Here is a 17,163-nt window from a genome sequence, read left to right on the forward strand (position 1 = left end):
AGAAGTTTATGTATTGTGTACTGCAAGTGATATTATTCAGTAATTTTCAGTGCAGGGGAGTTATCTATGGAGTTTTGTTATGTTTATCACTTCTAGAGCCAAATAATGAATTTATTTGATTTTGGTGTATTTTTGTCTTTATTTCTAATGGCCAAGCCTTCTGTCATTTTATTCCACCAAGCTATGGAGGTGAAAACCTTAAAATCACTGCACTTGTGGCTGGTTTTACGTTTACATCTGCATTTCACCTCACTTTCACTGCAAACAATGACTTCCTGCTAGGCAGGGCTGTGCTCCCTGCTCTTGCTTTTCTTGCTTTCTCTTGTCTGATAGATTGAGTGACTTTGTTGTGTGCTTTTTTGTTTTGTTTTTTTTTTTTTTTTTTTTTTAAACTCTGCTGTTTATATTTGCAACAAATGTATCATTACAGTAGAAACTATATATGCCTCAAATTAACCAGAAAAAATGTGATTATACTGATACATGTTTTACTTGTAGCTCCAGCTGCAGTAATATGAGACCTGCTTTATAATTCACCCACTGGGAATTTTGTGTCTATTTTGAAACCTTTGACATGCCTATTAGAAGGTAACTGAGAACTGTATACCAACACTCTCAAGTACGGTGATGACAGATCATTTTTTTTAAACCTTGTGGATATTTCTGTACTGAGACCTTCCTAGCATGTCATAAAAACGACAGGATTATAAATCATGCTTAATCACCGTGGCTTACCTTAATAACCATTGAAAACCTGTTTCACTGCTGCCTGGATGGCAGCAAAAGTATTTTTGTTCTGTGAAGAGTAGCTGGCTAGAGCTGCCTCAAACCATCCTATACTACAGTAATGTAAGACGAGGGTGGTATACTGTGTGCCGGGTATCTATGGTAATCTGCACAGCAAAAAACAGATTTGGGGTTTTTCACACAGGTTGTGGTTTCTCTTTCACTTCGAATTAGTCTGCGCTTTCTGTATTTAAAATGAGTACTCTGGTCACGTTCACAATGTAATTTGATATGTCCCTATATCATGAGAGGCCCTCTGGTACATGTGATATAGGTGTTGCCTGTGTTCCAGGCATGGTCTGCGTTCCTTTTCTTTAAGCCTCATCAGAGAGAAAGTACGTGAGACACTTCACTGCTGCCATTCTGGGACACACTGAAGATGCATTGGCAACAGTTTGGAAACTGCTGGTTTGGCTGAAATCATAATGTCAAAGCCATGGCACAGATAATTGTCATAGTTTGTTTTCATACTGCTTTTTAAGGAAGCCCTGAGACAGCTGGTGTTATAATCCAAAAAAATCTATGTTCTATCTTTTTTCAGTAGTTTCTCACTATCCCTACCTCCACCCCCACATTAGGCTGTGGTTTAGGCAGTCACTGGACTAATATAATTTTGATAATTGTCAGGAAGAGAGAAAATATGGAAGAAGGGAGTCTGTAAAATTGAAATGGAAAGTATACTTGATTGATACATTTTTTAAAAAGCTGCCTAAGAATATAGATGACAGAGTACTGACAACTACTGCTTCAAGGATGTGTACATTAGTTTAGCCAGTGCTGAGGAATCCATTCAGTGTGGATATCTTGGTGAGCAACTGCAGTGGGAGCTGCAGGTCGAGCTCTGGGTTGGGAGAGCCCTGGAACTGCTGACCCTTTGCACAACAAAGGACCCAGGGACCTGTGGCCTGGCCAGGAGACTGGACACTGAGAGATAGGGCAGGAGCTGACAACCTCCAGGATTTTTCATACTTGGACTGTGAGGGTCCAGGGATTGCCTTGTTCAGAGTCCTTCGTCAGAGGCACCAGCTCGACCTGTTGTTATATAGTTATTGCATCACAATTTATTTTTTTTAAGGAGCTGGACATCCGAGACTCTGCTATGGGAGACCTGGGGTTAATCAGGTGAGGAAACCTGGTGTGACTCTGTGAGTGTGGGAGCGTAGCTGCCAAGAGGCCTCAGTCCCAGCTCAGGTGGGTGACTGTGACTGCCAGGGTGGCTCCTGCAGAGCTGTACAGAGAAGTTTCCTTAATATCAAAACGCAGTGTAAATACATAATAGTGACTGATAACCTTTTTTCTTTTTTTTAACATACTAAAAGAATTGAGTAGAAGGTGAATAATACATGATGCAATTGTTCCATATTGCTATTAACAGATCTATGGATGTAACTGGGTGTTGTCTGTTGCTTCTTGTATGCTTGGAGAGGTTACGCAGCCCCTGTTTGCAGGCATTGTGCATATTATAGCAAGAAAAGGAGAAAAACCCAAGCAAAATCCAAAAAATAAACCCCCACACATTTCCCAGTTCATAACTCGGACTTCAGAGACTATAGACTCAACAAGATTAGGGTCACATTAAAATGACTAAGATGGTCTGATATTACCTATTCATGCACATAGTGAGAAGTAATTCAGAATTGTTGTAAACTTTTGAAGTTGTAAATTACAATTATTTTCTATGTATTACCACTGACTTCTCTGCTGAATAATGAACACTTCAGAATTAGTAGTGGAAAAACCAAAATTGCCATGGAAAAAACCTCAGATCTTTTTGAAAAAGGTAAGTGTGTTTTCACAAGGTTTAAGCATGAATTGCATGTCTGGGCTTCTGAGAAATGTGTGTAGTATGTGACACAGCCTAGATTTGCCTCAATGATTATAATGGCTTAGTCGAGAAAATAAATGAGAGTGCAATTTCACTTTGTAGCTAAGCTGATGTAACTGAGCCTTGACACCTGAATGATATGTTCTGCTTTCTGTGGGTTGAATCAGGGAATCAAGTGGCCATGGTCAACGGATGATTGAATAGAAAACAAAAACAAAAGTTTTCCTGTGAATAGCTTCACTGCTTCCACTCCCCTTTCAACTATACAATGTGCTAGATCCAATGCAATAAATCTTTGGATTGATAGAGGAGAAAAATAATTCTTCTGGCAGGTATTCACAGCTGCATAGATTTAGCTTTGACTTGGAATAATACTTTTTGAATTCCTGAATTTGGATATATGTTAAAGAGAAGAAATTAAATGTTTAGTTTGGAATAAACTTTTCTTTTTTCTTTCATGTCCTCTATGTTGCAGTTTGTTTTACCCACAGCAGTCACTATCTGATTCATAGGAATGTCACTATTCTGAACTGTTTTTAATGGATGCTGTTTCTCAAGAATATCCCAGAAGGAAAGAGGAAAGCAAGTGAGCCAAAGTTTCTGCTTCCGTGGTGCATATGGGTGTGTGAATGTTGCTGGGTCTCATGACTCACTGCACAGCTTTGTGAGGTAAATTGGACTGCATTAGCTTGCAGAGCAAGTATAAACTGTTTCCCATAAATAGCGATACCTCACTTTGTCTCTGATGACTCCACAGAGCTAAATTTAGACAAGGAGCTAAGATTTACTTTTTTAAAAGCTGCATTTCTTTACAACTGCCATTTCACTCACATGCACCCCTACCTTAGATGGTCAGGGGCCCCATTCAGATGGGGGGGAGGTGGGGAATCACTACTTATATGTTCTATTTTGGAGTACTCCTACCTGTACATAGCGTGTACACACAATTAGGTTTTCTGTGGTGAATAAGAATATATGTACATAAAGCAGCTGGGCAGTGATTTAATATCCTCTGTGCTAAATCAGAAACAGCATACCAAATTTAAAACAGAGTGTGCTTTTCACTTCAGGTCGCCTTAGGAATTGCACAGAATGTGCCATGGAGACTGCCCGGTAACTGAGATAGACCTCCTAGCTCTTCCTGCTTTGCACAAAGGGGATCCCTGAGTGCTATTCACAGCTTCAGCAGCACAGGCTGTCTCCTGCTGAGAGTAGGAGTGTTCCTGTTTCAGGCAGCAGAGGACAGTAACACATGACTCGCTGGTATGAACCAGTTTGCAATCTTCTTCTAACCCGTACTGTGTTTTTAAGTATCTTACTTTTATTCTGGGCTGTGGGATAGCCACAGGCTTTTACAGTTCGTATTCCCTTTGTCTGCCCTCTATATCCTCTGGCATGGTAGCTGGACGGATGGGATGTCCTGTCAGCCCGGGCTCCCTGGCCTTGTGAGGTTTGGCCTCAGTGCAAAAAGCTGACTCAACACCTGCTCGGGGTTTAAAGGGGCCGAAGTCTACTTTATACAACGTGTGGTACAAGCTTTTAACCTCTGAAATGCCATTCCTCTGAGGATTGCCTTGCAAAAGCGTAGCTGTTTTTTCTCCCAGGGACTGTGAGGAGCAGCAGTGTGTGTGGAGTGACCTTCCCCATAACACTGCTTAGCTGATAGATCCTGCCAGGGTATCGCTGCCCGTGGGAGTCCTGTGCACTGGTTTGTAGCATTCTTCTGGATGTTGTTTAGTAACTGCTGAAGAAACCAAACATGTTTTTCAGCATTTCATTTTGATAAGAAAATAGTACAGAATGAATGCTTTATAACATCCAGGGCCAGGAATGCACTCAGTTCCCAAGAGCTCTAACATAACCTACTATATGCAATGGCAAGTTGAGTCTGTAATATAAAATTTCTCCTCCCATCTTTCATTTTTAGCCTCACTCTTTATTGGTTAGAGTTTAGGACTGACTATTTCCTTCTATACCTCTCAGTTATATTATGCCAGCTTTTTGGTTTTCAGTAAAATGTACTTAATCATCTAGTGTGAAAGATGTAATTTATACAGCAAGATGCATGATTATTGGTTGAAATATTTGTGAATTTCCATTCAGATTAACTCCTGTAACTAAAGAGGCTGACCTTTAGCTGATACAAGTACACTGAAGTCAAGGAGATACTTCTTTATGGAGCTATTATACCAAGAATTATGGTATAAGAAATTAATTGTTGATTACAGAAATCTGTAATGTAAACCTATGGAAATTAAGGCTTTGAAGACACTTTTGGGTATGTATAGATCAGTAAGTATTACTGATAGTTAAATCATTCCTGTTAGGTACTTAGGTGCTTTTAAGGAATTGGATAATGACAGAGGTTCCAGCTGCCCACAGAATCTGTTCCAGTGTTTTTACCTCTAGATACCATCTTAAAGCATCATTCCCAAGATGTACAAAGTATCCCAGCAGAGGCTTTAATGAGTATTAAGAAAAGTGAAAGGTTTGTTTTACACATCTTACAGTACTTCTGTCCATACACCTCACTATGTTTGCTTTTTTCACAAGAGCATGGCAGTGTTGACTCATGTTCAGTTAGTGATCCACTCTAACCTCAGGTCCTTTTATACAGGACTGCTGCGTAACTGCTGCTTCTGCTGTGTTTTTGCTGTGAACTGTTCCCTACAAAGGACAAATATTAACCTTAATTTATTTCCTAATTATTTTAGCCCTTTTTTCTTTACTTGCCCACATTACTCTGAGTAATGTTCTTGACTTCTGAAGTGGTCAGAGGTGTTCCCTGTCCTCTCTCCCCCCAAATTTGCAATTTAAAATTATACTTTTATGTATTTATAACTGTATATTTATATGGTGGACTAATGTCTGTGCCCATAGAAAACTGATTTGATACCAGTCAGTTTCACAGTCATAATAGCAGTCACTTTGAGCATGTCATCTTCAGCTGGTCTCCTGCACATGCATTATTTTGTTCGAAGTTTGCTGAGTTTACTTATGCAAGTTGCCCACAAAAAGCATCAAATATTCCCTTAAGTAAAATTATACCCGTATTTTCCCATCCATGAGCCAGTTAAACCTGTCACAGAAAGCGTGATCAGTTTGATGCAATCAGTTCCTGACAAGTCTAGGGTTGTTACTTATCAACCTAGTATCTTCCAAAAATAACTCACTTGTTCCAATGTATTTTTTTCAGGAATTGAAATTAGACCAACCGTTCCATAACTGTCCAGCTCATGTGTGTGTTTTTCTCTTTTTTTCTTCTTTATTTATTATTTTCCTGGGTTTTTTCTATTTATTTAATGTTCTGGAACCTTCACCTTCCATAGCTTTCCACAGTAATCCGTACTGATTCTGAGATAGCTGGCCAAGTACTTCAGAGAGACTGTATTAAGAGAAGGCTAACTAAAAATATAGATATAATTTTAAGTAAATGGTCCCTCCTGTTCCCTCTCCCTTCCCCCAAATCAAGTTCTTGATCCTACATTGTATTTGGGTTTTTTAACTAACATAATTAAATATTGAGCATTTCTTCTTATGTTGGCTTCCTGCTTCAACCAAGCTGCTACCACTGCTCATTGACAAATTACAAATAAGTGGTTTCTATTTCTACCTTAATTTAAGTACCAACAGCCTTGAACTTTCTTGTGTCTGTGCCCAGACTTGTGATTCTTGCTTTACAGAATTTTCTGTCTTGCAGAATCCTGGAAACTAAGCCAAACTATCTTTCAGTAAACTAGGTATATATTGAGCAGGTCAAGTGTAAGTACATTTCCAGATCTATATTGATTCCCATAGTTCTCTGAAACCTTTCCAAAGTTGAATAGTCTCAAATCTAAATTTACTGAATGAATGTCAGGCATATGCTATAGTCACTAAATCTGAGCTTCTAAGTGACTGACTTGCACCACGTCTGGTTACTGTGGTTACCACAGAGTGAGAATGATGTACATGTGATTGCAGTGGAAGGTGAGCCTATGGCTGGAGTGATGCCAAGAGTCAAAACCAGAGCAGTGTGAAGATGGGAGAGTGAACAGTGAACAGCTGGATACATCTGTGCCATCCTTACTAGCTCAGGTCCCTTCTTTCTCCTTTAACCCACCCATCCACTGGCTCCAATCTGAAGCATACTTTTATGGTCCACACCAAAGTCACTTTTATTAAGTTTCTCTCTGTTGCAGCTCTAAGCTGCACCTCAGGGGTTTTTTTATTCATATAAAACCCTTGTAGGGGGGGGTTATATACTATAGCGAGAGGGGCAGCAAAATTAACCTGAGGAGTGGACACTAAGCAAAGTCATTCAAGCATAGCTCAGTTGCTGTAAGGGCTCAGAGAAGAATTCTAAGATGCATGGGTGAGGTTTGAGGTCCCACTTAAAAGGTTTTGTCACAGGCTTATCAGCACAAGAGGATGAACATGTTGCTTTTGGCAAAATGATTTTTAGGAGAAGAGACTAGAGCTTTAAAATGGAACTTTGGAGTTCATGATAAATTCAGAACAAAAGTCACACCATCCTCACCCAGTGGATTTTGGTTCAGTAACTGACATTTTCTTCATGCAGAATGCACTGTTTATATATATATGTAAAATGTTCTCATTTAGGGCATTCTTTTAACTGAATAGAGGGTCTACCATCCTAGAAGGGCTTACCATTTATTTAGGGTGTCCAAAAGGTGGTGAGATATAGTAAAAATTAACCTGTTTGCTGTTGGAAAATACTAATGCAAAGCCACAGAACACTTTAAGAAATAATGTTGTTCCTCCACAATGGTGGTTACTTCATCAGCTCTTCACCTTTATTCTGTATTAGTGTCTAGTAATTCTGCTTTTTCCCTGGAGCCAGGTATTCAGCTGGTGTAAATTAGCCTAGCATTACTGAGGTATATGAAGTTTTGTCAGATGTCTGCAAGTGAAGGTTCACTTTTTGTTCAAGCTACTGTCTGCATGTATCTGCCCATTTGCTGTTTAGTTCCAGAACACTCTTAACAAAGCAGCCACCTGTGAGGTGGTTTTTTTCCTGCTTAGGACACTTCTGCTCTAAATCAAATACTTTCATTTTCTAGCTCACAAATGCAGAGCTCCACAGAACAGAACACGAGGGTTTAAATACAACACTTATTCTGGTCACATCCCAGTATGATCTGACCACTCTGTCTGATCCTAAGCCTTCAGTATCACAGTTCAGCTGGCACTAAACCTTCAACATAAGTGAGCTTTCTTGTGCTGTGGATAAATGTGGTTTGAAAAGACTGTCCAAAATTTTTTTTTTTTAATTTTTTTTTTTAAGCAGTTTGTTCTCTAAGCCATTAGTCCATTACTTATTATAAATGCTGTAACTACTCGGCAGTGCTTCCTGGGGGATACCTCTTTCAACAATGACTTTTAAAGAGGTTCTTGTTAAGCTATTCAGAAGACTCTGAAATTGTAACTGCTTGCTCAATCCCAGTGATACTCTCATCAGTTTTGAAGTCCACTGTCTTACACCTCCTACTGTAAGACCTTCTTTTGTGAATCTATAAGCAAGGTCAGCTACAAGATCAGACAAGGAGACTTTATTTAGTCCAAGTCTTAAACTTCCAAGGATGGAGGAGTTTAATTTGTACTGTCTACTATGACAGTGACCTTAAATGTGTTTACTGTTGTCTCTTTCTTTTACCAAGCATTTTTTTAATATAAAAACACCAGCTACTTGTACAGAGCTAAGTAACTTTCAAAAGTAGTGTTTTTCAATTAGTTTAGATTACCTCACTCTGTTCAGTAAAACTTTTTTTTTAGGCAGGTTTTCTATTTATTCATATATGAATAACACCATTATTCTATTGTTCTTTTATTTCATAAACAGATTACTGTAAAAACTGGTAGTAAGTATTAAGATCATGTACGAAAAAAGGGGTTTGTAACAGATGTAGATGCTTTTTATTACTATTAAGAACCAATGCATTAAAAAACACTTAGAGATGGATGCAAGGCTGTATGCTTATGCTATAGTTCATGTTGAATTTTGGACAAATGTATGTACCATGATAATTGTAATATAAGGATTGGAAAGCCTTTCACAGTAAGTATGAGGCTAATTGTATGAATAGTGTTGCATACCAGAATCCAGTTTTGCTCATCACCAATTACTACTGGTAACTTTGGACTGGTTTTCTACCACTTTCTGAAAGGGCTTCGAGAAATCTTAGTGCCTCTTTCATGTTACAGTAAGCTTGATATACTCTGTTTATCAGATCCGTGTTTCAAGTCTTGTGCTATAAAGTCTGTTTGCTCACACTCCTGAATGACCTTGGTCATTGCGGTTAAAATGGTTGTATAAGCACAACTTACTTTCATCTTTGCACAGGAGTCTGACCAAAAAAAATCCCCATGTGTATATGATAGAGAGTTAAAATTCTTTAGAGGTGCTCAGTGAGCAAGTCTTCTATCTCCTAGCATGATTTCACTGGCTGTGACTGTGTTCTAAGCTTACAGCCCATTCTGTATGTGCTGGAGCCACATGCTAAAATGGAAGTAATGCTGCAGTAGCTACCATGAACTCAAAATCCAGTTAACATATACTTCTTAAAGCTAAAAAATTTGGCTTAGATACTGACAGCATTACTTTTACTTTAATGCCATTTGATCTGAGATTCAAAACCCTCTTAAAATGGTGGTTTCTGTATGGGTTCCTACAATACAAATGCTTTAGAGCATTCTGTGTGTTCTTACACTGGAGACATATGTGGACATAGGATATTTCAGTTTAGCATATGCTCACCATTGATCAAAGGAGAATGAGTAATTTTTGCCCACAAAGTCCTATTTCTGAAGTCAGTCTGGATTGAATAAACCCTATTTCAACACCTAAATGTCCTTGACTTCTTGAAATCTCTTATTTCTGTTCCTTCCTAAACATTATATATTAAAGTGATTCATTTTACCAAATTAATTAAAATCTAAAATTTTTACAGGCTCCTTGCACACAGGATTTAGTCCAGTGTAGGCCTATTTGTGTTAGCTGAGAGGATTCTTCAGAATGCATTTCCACTGTATTATCTGAGGCTACTCATACATCAGAAGCTCCCCAGCTGTATAAATATTTGTGAGATTGAAATTAGGAATGTTCTAATAGAGTGTAAAAGAAAAGATACATTAATTGTTGAGAAAATAAAAACATGTATTGGTCAAACTAAAGAGGAAATAATAAAATTAATTTGAAAACTCATTTAAAGAAGTGGAGGGGAAAACAACTGCTGTAGACTTAAACTCATTTAAAGAAGTGGAGGGGAAAACAACTGCTGTAGACTTAAACTATGACCATGTTTAAAAATTTGTACCACAAATTCAGCTTTCATCGCTTTCAACTATGTAGATACCACAAAAAATTACTTCCTTAAGAAATACCTGGTTCTAAGAGCCTTTATTTATGAAATAGACTTCTAAGAAAAGTATCTTTAAAAAAAATTAGAATTTCCTTCTTCTTCCTGTTCAGGCACAAATAATTGACTACATTTGGGAAGTGTTAAAACTACCTTTTTATGAAAATGGATTGTCTGACAGATCAGTCCATTAAAAGTATCCCCCCCACTGAAATACTCATTTTAGAAGGTAACTTTAAACCATCTTGAAGAATACAACTTTTAAACTCTGTTTACAGTCTTTGCTTTATAGAAGACCCTAAAGAAGTGCTTCCTAGCTTTCTTGCCAAATATTACACTTTGGTCTTCAACCCAAGCCACTTCACAATAATAAATTTCCATTTCCAGAAAGTGGACCACCTTCCTTTCCCTGCCCTTTTATTACTGTGTCTTCACATGTAATGTCTTCACTGGTAACTGCCCCTGAAGGCTGGTTTTGAGGAAAGCTGAACCATCTCTACCTTCCCTCCACCCTCACCACTAATCTCTGCTGAGAAACATAGGAAGGGGTGAGAGCGAATCTGATTTGTTTTTTCCTGTCTTAAAAAAAGTGCTTGTTTAATATCTGAACCTTTTTTCAGATTTTTACTCTGAAACTGGTTATTTTTGTAAAAGGTGTATTCTAAACTCAGTATTTTCTCTAATGACATTTTTATTTACAAATTGCATATTTTTCATCTTTCATGGGGGAAAAATACCATCTCATGGAAACACTTCCATGACATACTAAGTTTACTGCTCTCTAATGAATTTTATGCTAGATTTGTCTCAGCTAGAGAAACTTGAATTGAAACTTCAAGTGGAAGGGTACATTTGTAGATGCATGAAGTAGGTTTTTTTTATTATTAGCTTGATTAGTTTGCTGTTATTTTTGTTTTTGAACAGGAGGTTGTTTCCATGCTTTACAACTGCAACCTGAAGACCATCCCAAGAAATGAATGGATTATAGTTGTCTATAGATAAGTAACTATTTCTGACAGGCATATAATGTAGCTGAATAAGAACATGGACTACGTGGCTTTGCAGATAATTTAAAAGTAACAGAGATAGTTCAGCTTCTCAGATTAATTTCTCTTGAATGGGTATAGGAGATGTTGAATGTTTAATGGATTTTCTTACATCAGTTACAAGCAACTAAACCATAGAAAATCCACTGGAATCACAAGGGCCTTTATTTCTGATGTTGTGAGCTGTTTTGTGACTCCTCATTGCCATGATTCTAAAAATAATTTGCCAGGGCTGCGTGTTTTCCCATGTGAAAATATGTGAAAATAGGGGCGCTTCTCGCAGTCAGGGTTTCTTGCAGAGACCCCATGTCCCGAATGCTTCTGTGACTGACACATTTGCACTTCAGACGCATCTTTGCTGGAGGTGCGTCCGCCTTGATTTGTATTTTTGTGCAAGACGAGTCAACTTTCGTCCTCTAATGGTACTACATAGACAGAAAAAGATTGTTCTGGGTTTTTTAAGCCAAACGATGGCTTCTTATTCTGGTGTAATAAGCTTCCAAAAATTCCTGCTCTCCCCCTCCTCCACCTTTGATTCTGGGAGACTTGAGCGCGCTGGGATAGGGGAGTCTGGTATTCCGTGATGTCTGGCCGACATTTGCCAGCTGCCGGTAGGGGCAACTCACTGAACGTTTCTAATCTCGCTGACTGCCTTCTTTTGTGTCTCTAATGCGAAATACAATTGGTTCGCCGCGGGCTGTTCCCGGGGCAATTCCGCCAGCTGCCGCGCCCCTCCGGCCCGGCCACGGCGGCAGGCCCGGCGCTCCCCGGTGCCCAGGCCCGAGCCGCTGGGCCCTGCAGAGGGCCGGGGCTGCTCGGGGCTGCCCCGCTTCCTCCCGGACAAGGCGGCCACTCCCGCCCGCCCGCCCGCCCGCTCTCCATCCCAGGGCGGGAGGGGCACCGCTCCCTTCCCGGCGCGGCCCCTCGGGACAGCGCGGGCCGGGGGCGGGCCGGGCCGGGCCGAGGGTCCCGCACAGCCCGGCGGGGGCGGGGGCGCTCCGTGCCCGGGCGGGGCCGCGGGGCCGCCGGGAGCGGTGACGTGTCCCCGAGGCCCCGCCCCCCCGCCAGGGTATATAAGGGGCGGCGCTCACGCCGTCGGTCTTTTTCGCTCCGGGTTTGCCGCCGTCGCCGAGCAGGTGAGGCCCGTCCGCAGGGCCGCGCTGGGCCGGGGTCAGCTCGCCCCGGCGGGCGCCGAGCCGGGGCGTGGTGGGGCCGAGGGGAGGGGGAGGGGTAAGGAGGGGCCGGGGGCGCCAGCGGGAACCGGGGCGGACGGACGGGCAGGAGAGCACGGGGCGGCGGGATGGCGGCGCATCGTCCTCCCCGATTGCCATGTGCACGCCGCCGCTGTCCGGGCTGAGGCGGGAAAACGGCGTGTCGGGGCCGGCGTGGCGCAGAAGGCGCCCGGAGCCCCCCATTGTCCCCCGCGGGCGGCGGCCGGGGCCGAGCGGGGCCCGTCGGGCGGGAGCCGTCGGGGGAAGCGGGGCCGGGGCACGAGTGCAAAGATGGCCGCTCGCCTCGCTCGCCCGCCGCCAGCGCCACAAAATGGAGGACGCGGCGGCCCGGGCGGGGTGAGTCACACAAAGGAGCGGGGCGGCCCCGCCCTCCGCGCTGCCCGCCGGGCCCGCTCGCCGCCGCCCCGCGCCCCGGCAGCGCCGCCGGGGTAACCCGAGCCCGGGGAGGGGGCGACGCGAGGGGCGCTCCGAGGGGCCCCCGACCCGCTCCTCCCCTCCCCCGGCGGGGCGGGGCCGCCATCCCGGCCAGGCCGCCCCGCGTGTGGCGGCGCCATCGCTGCCCGCAGGCCCGGCCCGAGGCGTAACCGGCTTTTTCTGGGGGGCTTACAGGTGTCGACTCTCTTTTGCCGAAAGAAAGAACTCAACTAACATCCAAAATGGGAAAGGAGAAGACCCACATCAACATCGTTGTCATCGGCCACGTCGATTCTGGCAAGTCCACCACCACCGGCCACCTCATCTACAAATGTGGGGGCATCGACAAGAGGACCATCGAGAAGTTCGAGAAGGAAGCAGCTGAGGTGCGTGGGCCCGTAGCAGCCAGCGAAATTCCGAGCTGCGGGAATGAATATTTTAAATAAAAAGCGAACCTGCAAAGCGTTTAGCGGCCGCGGGGAGGCAGTCTGGTTGCCTCCGCCCCGGGAGCTGAACAAGTGGCTCAGTGTTGCGTGGCCACAGGGCGGCAGCTGCGGTGCAGTTGTCCCCGAGGTAGAACAAGTGTCGTTTAAGTGTTCAATCTGCTATTGTGTTAGTTGCAGAAACTCAGATGATGAAATGCAGAGCAAGTCAGGAGGAGGTAGTCTAAATCTGCATCTGAATAGTAACATCTGGAATCAAATTAAATGGCCAGTTTCTAGCTCTGCATCAAAAAAAGCTGATGTGTTACGGTCTAATTTAAAAATCACAGAGTTGTACCAATACTGCTTTTTTTCTGTGTACTAACAGCACAGGTCATAAAAAGATTATAGAACAAAATTCGTTAAAGGTTGAGCAGAGAAGTTAAGTGTTGATTATTGCAAGGATTGAAGTAGTAAGAGAACTTAAAATTGTAGAGGATACTTGATAGTAGGACTCAGGCTGAAGAGCTCTATCATAACGATACATTAGTGAAATTAACAAGCTGTCAAGAAGCCTGAACTGTTAACAGGTGCAATAAGGTTCAACAGTTGGCATCTCTCACCAGTGGTGCCAAGTGTATCTTGTTGCTTGTTTTACGAGCAGCAACGTTTTTTAGTGTTACACCAGTTACTATTATTAGATTTTGTTCTTCAGCCAGTGTGTTTTCTTTCTGAACTAGTTGCTAATGTGGAACTCTCTTGTTTTTTAATGGGAATAAAAAACTGGTTTTCTTTTAACCATAGATGGGCAAAGGTTCCTTCAAATATGCCTGGGTCTTGGACAAGCTGAAGGCTGAACGTGAGCGTGGTATTACTATTGATATTTCCCTGTGGAAATTTGAAACAAGCAAATACTATGTCACCATCATTGATGCTCCTGGACACAGAGACTTCATTAAGAACATGATTACTGGAACTTCTCAGGTATGTAAAAGAAGTAGGATTTGGGGAGTTCAGGAAGGTTGTTCCTTGGTTGGTTAGGGGGTTTCCTGTAGTACTTTGACATACACAGAAATCTCATAGTGATGTGGTTTTTTTTTTTCTTTTCCAAGGCTGATTGTGCTGTCCTGATCGTTGCTGCTGGTGTTGGCGAGTTTGAGGCTGGTATTTCCAAGAACGGGCAGACCCGTGAGCATGCCCTTCTGGCCTACACCCTGGGTGTGAAACAGCTGATTGTCGGTGTCAACAAGATGGATTCCACTGAGCCACCCTACAGCCAGAAGAGATACGAAGAGATTGTCAAAGAAGTCAGCACTTACATCAAGAAGATTGGCTACAACCCAGACACTGTGGCCTTTGTGCCAATTTCTGGTTGGAATGGTGACAACATGCTGGAGCCCAGCTCTAACGTAGGTTTGACATTTATTTCTATTAAAGCGTGAAACTAGGAGGATTGTTAAGATCAATTATGCAGTGATAAAATGGACACATTTTGTAATAGTTCTATTTGGGAAGTGCTAAGGTCCAAGATGAATCCTGGCACTTAAAAAAATTCTTACTCTGCAACAGTAAATTGTGATAATGCTGGAAGATACCACTTGGGCTTTTCCAGCCTTGCGCCATTAAATTTGGCAGTCTAATTACCCTGGGCTTGTTTCCATTACAGATGCCCTGGTTCAAGGGATGGAAGATCACCCGTAAGGATGGCAGTGCCAGCGGAACCACCCTCCTGGAAGCCCTGGACTGCATCCTGCCACCAACTCGTCCAACTGACAAACCTCTGCGTCTGCCTCTTCAGGATGTCTACAAAATCGGCGGTATGTGTTCACTGGAATGCTGCTCATGTGCCAGCAGCAGCTGATGTATGGGCCAGAAATGCAGGCCTTTGCCCAAGAGCTGCTTTTCCGAGCCAGAAATTCTTGTCTCAAGTGGGGTTTTTTCCCCCATAAGGGCATACATTCTCTAAGCTGAATAATGATTAATGTTGTTTCTTGCTTGCAGGCATTGGTACTGTACCAGTTGGCCGTGTGGAAACGGGTGTTCTGAAGCCAGGCATGGTGGTTACATTTGCCCCTGTCAATGTAACAACTGAAGTTAAATCTGTTGAGATGCACCACGAAGCCCTGAGTGAAGCTCTGCCTGGTGACAATGTTGGCTTCAATGTTAAGAACGTGTCTGTCAAAGATGTTCGCCGTGGTAATGTTGCAGGTGACAGCAAGAATGATCCTCCCATGGAAGCTGCTGGCTTCACTGCACAGGTATGTTTTGCAGCACTTCAGGGATGTTAAGAATGTAACCCTATTCCAATATAGGAGTCTTGTTAGGCTAAGCTGTAAAGAAACATAGAGTTGTAATGAGTTACATTCAATCAAAGCAAATCTCATTAACTCCTTGGCTTTGTAAGAACATGTCAGTGTTCAAAATTACACTCCTTCTAACTTGGCTTTCTTTGTTTCTTAGGTCATTATCCTGAACCACCCTGGCCAGATCAGTGCTGGCTATGCCCCTGTGCTGGATTGCCATACTGCTCACATTGCGTGCAAATTTGCTGAGCTCAAGGAGAAGATCGATCGTCGTTCTGGCAAGAAGCTGGAGGATGGACCTAAATTCCTGAAATCTGGAGATGCTGCCATTGTTGATATGATCCCTGGCAAACCCATGTGTGTTGAGAGCTTCTCTGACTATCCTCCTCTCGGTAAGGTGCTTTGATATTGGTCTTTGGAAAAGACACTCCTCAATTTCTGGTGTTGGGATGCAGTGTGTTCTGTGAAATGCTGATGAAAGCTGTGACTTTAAACCTGAATTGGAACCAAAACTTTACTGGTACAGGGAAAGATACTCTGGAGAAAGGTGATGCCTGTGTCCCTGTCTGGTTCCAGGGCAGCACTGGCCCATTTACACCACCCTGCATGTTGCCACTGTGCAAATGGGGCTGTGAGGCAGCAGAGACAAAAGTCATGAAACCTGTTTTTGCTTTCAGGTCGTTTTGCCGTGCGTGACATGAGGCAGACGGTCGCTGTTGGTGTCATCAAGGCAGTTGACAAGAAGGCTGGAGGAGCTGGCAAGGTCACAAAGTCTGCCCAGAAGGCCCAGAAGGCTAAATGAAAATTCTGTACACCAGCTGCCACCTCAGTCTTAATCAGTGGTGGAAGAACGGTCTCAGAACTGTTTGTCTCAATTGGCCATTTAAGTTTAATAGCGAAAGACTGGTTAATGATTACAATGCATCGTAAAAGCTTCAGAAGGAAAGGAATGTTTGTGGACCATTTGTTTCGTGGCAGTTTAAGTTATTAGTCTTTAAAATCGATAAATTTTTTAAAATGGAAACTTGACCAAAAATCTGTCACAGAATTTGAGACCATTAAAACAGAAGTTCAATGCTATGTCTCTGTGTTCTTTGGGTTAATGTTGAGTTTATGGCAAAGCCTATATCTAGTCATGGTGGGATAAGAAAGGATCATTGTTACTTGAGTATGTTCAGAAGTTACAAAGCAAATACTCAAATTACTTTTCTGAAGAGTAGAACAAAATTCAGCTGCAGGTTTACTTCTTAACTGGTCTAAGCCTTAAATAACTTCTGGTGCTTTCTTCAAAAACTATTTTTAGATTGGATTGCACAAAAAAGGTAGCAGTTAAAGTACTTCTGTGCATGCTGTGATGCATAGAGTAAACCATGAAAAGTCTACATTAAGAAGAAAAAAGTAAACACATTTAACCTTAAATGTTACAAAGAATCTAATGTTGGGTTTCCAACATTTTGTACACTGATTTTTTTATAGTCATAAGCAGAACCAGATTTTTTTTTTTTTGGAGAACTGATCATGTGTTGTGTAGCTCTTTAAAGATTGAACACTTCTACATAAATGTTTTCATGTATGTATAGTAAGACACTAAACAGCCAAATCTGAAACTTGAGTCTAGAATTACACTTCAATGCAATCTGAGTGACCCACCACTGTAGCCTGCACCAAATAGCACAGTGGCACAAAGAAGGTGCCTGCTATCTTTTTAACAACGGTTGCTAATTTGGAACAGTCAGTTAAGGGGACTTGGGTATCTAGTCCAAACTATTATTAATAA

General features: G+C 42.3%; 1 protein-coding gene across 1 annotated transcript; it reads left to right on the forward strand.

Annotated features, from left to right (window-relative positions):
- Positions 1–12,049: 12,049 nt before the first annotated feature.
- On the forward strand, positions 12,050–16,466 carry EEF1A1 (eukaryotic translation elongation factor 1 alpha 1). Its single transcript, XM_083856464.1, has 8 exons — positions 12,050–12,151; positions 12,857–13,047; positions 13,888–14,067; positions 14,196–14,492; positions 14,750–14,900; positions 15,085–15,341; positions 15,544–15,778; positions 16,064–16,466. The coding sequence occupies exons 2-8, from the start codon at positions 12,904–12,906 to the stop codon at positions 16,186–16,188; spliced, it is 1,389 nt and encodes a 462-aa protein (XP_083712590.1). The 5' UTR covers positions 12,050–12,151; positions 12,857–12,903; the 3' UTR covers positions 16,189–16,466.
- The last annotated feature ends 697 nt before the right edge of the window (positions 16,467–17,163 follow it).

This window comes from Zosterops lateralis, assembly GCF_965231275.1.
Source record: "Zosterops lateralis genome assembly, chromosome: 3".
Taxonomy (NCBI): Eukaryota; Metazoa; Chordata; class Aves; order Passeriformes; family Zosteropidae; genus Zosterops; species Zosterops lateralis.

What these genes read in the sequence shown, in the direction of transcription:
- EEF1A1 (XM_083856464.1), top strand. Translation starts at nt 12,904, where the DNA reads ATGGGAAAGGAGAAGACCCACATCAACATCGTTGTCATCGGCCACGTC. An exon ending in TCGAGAAGGAAGCAGCTGAG is followed by an intron (nt 13,048 to 13,887) that starts GTGCGTGGGCCC and finishes TTTTAACCATAG; the next exon opens with ATGGGCAAAGGTTCCTTCAA. An exon ending in GGATGTCTACAAAATCGGCG is followed by an intron (nt 14,901 to 15,084) that starts GTATGTGTTCAC and finishes TCTTGCTTGCAG; the next exon opens with GCATTGGTACTGTACCAGTT.